The sequence below is a fragment of the Populus alba genome, chromosome 10, assembly GCF_005239225.2.
Source record: "Populus alba chromosome 10, ASM523922v2, whole genome shotgun sequence".
In the NCBI taxonomy this organism is placed as follows: domain Eukaryota; kingdom Viridiplantae; phylum Streptophyta; class Magnoliopsida; order Malpighiales; family Salicaceae; genus Populus; species Populus alba.
Genome location: NC_133293.1, coordinates 13628340 through 13634285, shown reverse-complemented (window position 1 = coordinate 13634285; position 5946 = coordinate 13628340). Strand labels below are relative to the sequence as shown.

At 35.1% G+C, this 5946-nt stretch overlaps 1 protein-coding gene across 2 annotated transcripts; it reads right to left on the bottom strand.

Moving 5' to 3' along the window:
• Positions 1-2442: 2442 nt before the first annotated feature.
• LOC118045447 (uncharacterized) lies at positions 2443-5531 on the bottom strand. Of its 2 annotated transcripts, XM_035054095.2 has the most exons (4): positions 5299-5458; positions 3799-5034; positions 3485-3687; positions 2443-2958 (listed from the first exon to the last, which is right to left on the bottom strand). In XM_035054095.2, the coding sequence occupies exons 2-4, from the start codon at positions 3808-3810 to the stop codon at positions 2694-2696; spliced, it is 480 nt and encodes a 159-aa protein (XP_034909986.1). In that variant the 5' UTR covers positions 3811-5034; positions 5299-5458; the 3' UTR covers positions 2443-2693. The 2 variants fall into 2 exon arrangements, with proteins under 2 accessions (XP_034909986.1, XP_034909978.1); XM_035054087.2 differs by lacking the exon at positions 3799-5034 and having other exon boundaries at positions 5299-5531.
• Between the last annotated feature and the right edge of the window lie 415 nt (positions 5532-5946).

Here is a 5946-nt window from a genome sequence, read left to right as displayed (position 1 = left end):
GTTTTTCCTTGGAGTTGAAGTCTATCAAAACAATGAAGGAATTCATCTATGCCAAAAGAAGTATGCTAAGAAAGTCTTGGAAAGGTTTAATATGTGGAACTGCAATGATGTAAAGAATCCAATAGTTCCTGGCACTGTCTTGTCAAAGTTAGGCAGCAAAAATGTTGATGCAACACCGTATAAACAGCTGATAGGTTGCCTAATGTACCTAACGGTAACTCGTCCTGATTTAATGTTTGTGGTATGTTTGATTTCTCGTTATATGGCTGATCCTAAAGAAGAACATATGATGATTGCTAAGAGGGTACTAAGATATCTAAAAGGAACTTTAGATTTTGGAGTCTACTACAAAAGGAGCATAGATGCAAATCTACGGGGATACACAAACAACCACTATATAGGAGATGACAGAAGTCTGCTGGGATACACAGACAGCGACTATGCGCGAGATGTAGATGATAGAAAAAGCACTTCAGGCTATGTTTTTCTTCTAAGTGGAGCAGCAATATGTTGGAGTTCAAGGAAGCAAGGAATTGTCACTCTATCATCCACAGAAGCTGAATATGTGGCTGCCACTGCATGTGCATGTCATGGAGTTTGGCTTAGAGGAATTCTGCAGGAGTTAGGTGTCAAAAACTGTGAGTGCGTCAATATCATGTGTGATAATAGTTCAGCCATTAAGTTGTCAAAGAATCCAGTTATGCATCGAAGAACAAAACACATTGATGTTAGATATCATTACTTGCGCAACCTGTCAATTGAAGGAGTTGTGAGGTTGAGTTTTGTTGGAACTAAAGATCAAGTGGCAGACATAATGACTAAACCAATTAAGTTGGACCAATTTGTGCAACTCAGAAGTTGGCTTGGCGTTCGACGACTTGAAGAAGTAAACTGATGCATTTTCAGTTTACGAGGAGGAATTTGTTGGAATTATTGACTTGGTCGTTATTGATTTGGTCTACAACGTAATAACTGAATAATAGGCAGGAATTGTTGCTTAACCTGTCAAGTAAGCTAATTTGTAGGAGTTGATCAGTTCAATTCTATTTTGATTTGTTTTCCCTTGTATTTCGATTTTTCTGTTTTGTAAGGCTTTATAAAAGCCACAACTATCTTTGCATTTTTTAATTAACAAGAAGTATCAGTTTCCTTTATTATATGCCTTTTATTATTATTAAAAACACCTAGAAAATACCTCAACGTCTTAATAAATTCATCTATGACCCTAGAACACCAAGAAAAAACTCAAAAAAATCAAAATCAAATGTAACCCAAAAAAATTATTTGGTCAAATCTGCCTCCTTTAAAAAAAAAAAGGAAAAAAACATGTGAGTAAAACTCTTTTTATTTGATAGAACTCATTAACACTAATTTCAACTTTTTTGATAACCAGAATCATATAAAAAATGACCACTTTCTTTTTCTTTGCCAAAATTAACAGTTCTCTCTCTCTCTCTCTCTCTTCTTTAACTAAAAAGTACTAAAAAAATGAGGAAAAAAACTTTGGTATTAAAATTGAATTTTGTGAAAACTAAAGTGATTGACAAAACTAAAAGCCAAAAAATATAGGGTATCAAAATAAAATTTTTTTATAAAATAAAAAATGCCACCTATTTTACCCCTATTTTTTTTATTTAGTCATTTGACTTTCAATTCAATCATCTTAAAAAAAACATACAATTAGATGTTAATTTAGACTCAAAAGAGCTCAATTGCACAAAAGAAAAGGTGTGAGGATCAAATTGATTTTTTTTTTAAATCACTACTTTAATGCATCGTGATTTATGAGATAATAAATAATAATTTCAGTTATAATATTTTCTTCACGCAAGGCTTAATTTTTGTTAGTTAAACTTAAACTTAATTTTTCAGATCACATCCATCAAAAGTTTAACGTTACCAAATGAACACTGCTTGATACACAGCATCACCACATGTTGTATCTATTTTATAATGCAATAAAGAGTTTTGTAAGATATGACAGCGAAAAAAGCAAAAGAAACCAACCTACCTTAAATTATAACATATCAACCAAAAGAACCATTACACTTTAAATTTATATTATTTTTTTGATAAAATTTAATCATTTTCTCTGAATCTATGTTATATATTTACAATAAATAGTTTTAAATCTATCAATTTATATAAATACCAACCTCAATAGAGTAATTATATTATTAATTTACAAATCTCTCTTGATATTTGATTTACAAATATTTTACACCGGATCTAACTGTGACAGTTAAGGAACGCCCACAACAGTTTGCTTTGCCACAACCACGATCCAAACAGACAAAGAAGCAACCCCCCAGATGAAGCCCTATAGTTCAACCAACCATGGCTAAAGAAATCAAATAAATGCAAACACTACAATCAAAGCACCTGGTTTGCAACTAGTCTCGTGCACATAACAGCCTGTAAAACCAAAAAAATAGGCTAAAATGAACTAGAAACATGGACAGGGCCATAGATTTAATGGGATTCAGATAACCTTATTCTCTTAATTACGATAGTTGATGTTTCATGTTTTTTAGTTTAAACTTTTCACAATCCTTTCAAATGATGAAACATTCATAACCACGCTATATGTTGCCAGAAAAACGCAATGTATATCAGTACATTTGCACAACAGAATCACCAACAGACTCAAAACATCAGGATCAAAACTCAGCTATCTAGTCATGTTCTTGATTCTAAGGATAGCCAGTCATCCCAACAGAACTTGTACGATTTGTTTTGAGAGCTGCCTTGGTGGCAGTAGCCTTGGAGAAATACATGTAGTAGTATACATTGAGAATCATTGTTGCCACCACAAACACTGCTCCAGCAATAAAAACACCTTTGCGCAATGTTTCACAGGCAAAATTTTGAGCATAGACCATCCCAACATACTTGGTATGATAGGCATTTTTCTGTGCACCTGCAATTAAACATGCTTCTGCTACCAGAAAAGTCGCCCTGCAGATGCATAAGATTAGAAAGAAAAAAAAAGTCTCAAAGAGCAAGCATGTTTCAGGTTGAACCATAAAAATGCTAGACTTCTGGAGAAAGAAAATGATCCTTGATGAAATTATACATGTAGGTTAATCACAGTTATCCTCAAAACAGAGTACTAATAGATGAAACCACGTTGGCATAGGTCATCCTCTGCCTCGATGTAGCAAATTGTAATTTACGACATTATGCCAATTCACTAATCACTGATGTGTAATTTCCAACAACATGTCACTTCACCAGCTACGAATGCATGGATCCTGGTAAGGAGATGCATAGGCATGAAAAGAAAGAATGAAACCATAATGCAATACGAATGGTTTGTGCGTGTGTGTGTTCCCGTGCCTGTCTCAGTGATTCACTTGACAGAAGAAATTATAATTCAACAAAGAGAGACTAATTGTGCGTTTTGACAGATAACAATGTATTGCATGAAGTTTCCCTGTCAAGAATGGATAAAGAACATTATCCCGAGCATCAAAATTCTCACCATGATGAAACAAAATATATGATGGACCAAGCTCGGTCTCCACCAGGGGCCAGTGATCTCCCAAAACACATGCATCTTGTGACACCCATCAATAGTGATTCACTTGAAAGAAGAAATAAGAAAGCGCCCACTCCATAACCAGTTGCAACATCAGAGTTGTAGACACAGTATGTAGCGTTTGTTGCATCTTTCTCAATATGGCCCTGTTTGCAGAAAAACAATGTCTTCATGAAAAACAGACACCATGGATTGCTGATATTACAATTTAGGACTAAATTCTTTATTATTGTCATGTAAAACAGCAATATGCCTACAGTGCTATTCATTGTCAACTGGAAGGGGACCAATGCAACCCCTGTCTGACCAATACAGGCTTTCACCCCAAGTTAAACCTGCCTGCACACTGCCATATCAAACAAGATCACTGTTTTCTTATGCAGATTTGCTGTTGCTGAAAAAGCACTAATTGTTGATCCTAAATCCTGTTTTCTAGAACTTCTTGAAAGCAAGTACAGTGAACTGCAAGCTTTTACTTCCATCTTCCAGTTCACTGAAGACAAATCAAAAAAAGTGGTGACAAGAAATTCTATATTTGCATATTCAAATTGTTACAGTTCCCTTCTGGTAGTGTAGTGTTTGTTTACCAGGAGCAAGAGCCTAAGGTATCCATCAGGAAATTCATGACACAGGAACACAATTTCAAGTGACTCTTAGTAGTCCATCAATGATTCATGCTAGAGATCAACCATTTTCAGGATTAAGATAATATAAATGCTAAATCAAGAAACTAAAAGGTTATGCCTCCAATTTAGAGTTCCAATTGCACACACATATCTTAATATTGTGGGATCAATTTCAGAGCAGATAAACATCCACTATAAAACCAAATCAAACTTGATTACATGGTGTATGATGTCACCAAAGCATTTGGCCTTGTTACGATCACTAAAATAATTTTGGGAATCACAACAAGGCCACCCAACTCATTTACCTCCACCATCTAGTTCTGATGCAGAAAGCCTAGTGAGTAGTGACAATATTGATTAAGGTGAGGGCAAAACGAGTTACAGCTTAAAGTAAAAACAATTTGATAACTTCAACGGTTGATCTTCCTATCAGTGATACTTAATGTGATGCTTTTTGTAGGGACGAAAGCTCAATAAGGATAATAAAAGACTATGGCAGAGTAACAACATAGTTTCCCAAAGACAAATTGTTCGTGTTACATCGGTTACTAACAGGTCCACAAAACTAAAACTTTTTTCAACCATTTATTTTAGAATAATCCTTCACATTATCAGGCATCACAACTTCACTCGTTGTCAAAACCCAATGTCTTCATACCAACTTCAGTTCAAGTCACAGCATTTCATACCAACACAAATATACAGGTTTTCTCGCCGTTTGCTAATTTCAAGTAACTCATTTTAGTCAAATTTAACCAATTAGCTAGGAAGCAGCCCAGCTGCCAGGTCACAACTTCGAGACTCTTCTCTACCCCTCGTCAAAAAGGTTGTAGCCAAATTCTCTACCTTCGTACATCACAACAACTGCAAAATTAAACAAAACCCGATAATTCTCACACCAAGTCTTAAAACACACAGATCTCCTGTTTATCTCATCTCACAAAACGTCACAGACTCTAATAACACTAGAACCAGGGCCCAAAAATTTAGCAACAGAACAGATATCAATTAATCAAACCACAAACAATGAGAAATATAAACAAAAACCCTAACACCCTAGCTTATAGCTAAAAACATACTAAAAAGGAGAGAGAAAAGGACTGGAAAGAAAAGAAAAGGGGTGCGTACAGTGCTTCTGCGTCTTTCAGCAGCAATGGCGAACCCAAAGGCAACCAGACACAGAACAACCACTAGAAGGTGAACCAGAGTCGACCCTTTTCCCTCTCCCATCTGAAAATTACGAATCTTCTTTTGCTATCTTTCTTTGAGAAAGCAATCGATCTCCTGCAGCAACTGAAGTGAGGGCTTGTTTTGCACGCAGGAGGAGTGGAAATAAGCGAAAGGTTGTCGGGGAAAATTTAACTTTTATTAGACCTTTTCAAGACCCACTCGATATTAATGAGTGTGGTAACATGCTATGGCTTGAAGGCTTATGTGTTGAGTTGACGTTCTGTTGTGTTTTGCACGCGCCATGGCACTCGGTTTCAAAGCAGTAGAGTTTATGATAATCTGTGTATGAGGTGAATTTTAACATGCAAGGTATATTTTTATAAACAAAGAATAAATTGTTTTAGTTTTTATATAACTAGGATTTAAAAAGTAATTGTATGTGGAGTAGTGTAAAAAATAAAAATTATTTAACTAGCATGCTTTTCTTTTTTTTTGTGATCCGATAAAATAGCAAAGCTCTTCTGTTATCTTTGATTAGAAAGAGGAATAATGTACTTTTGTTGTCTTTTTAACTATGAATACGACTCGATAAGCATTCGGAATAAA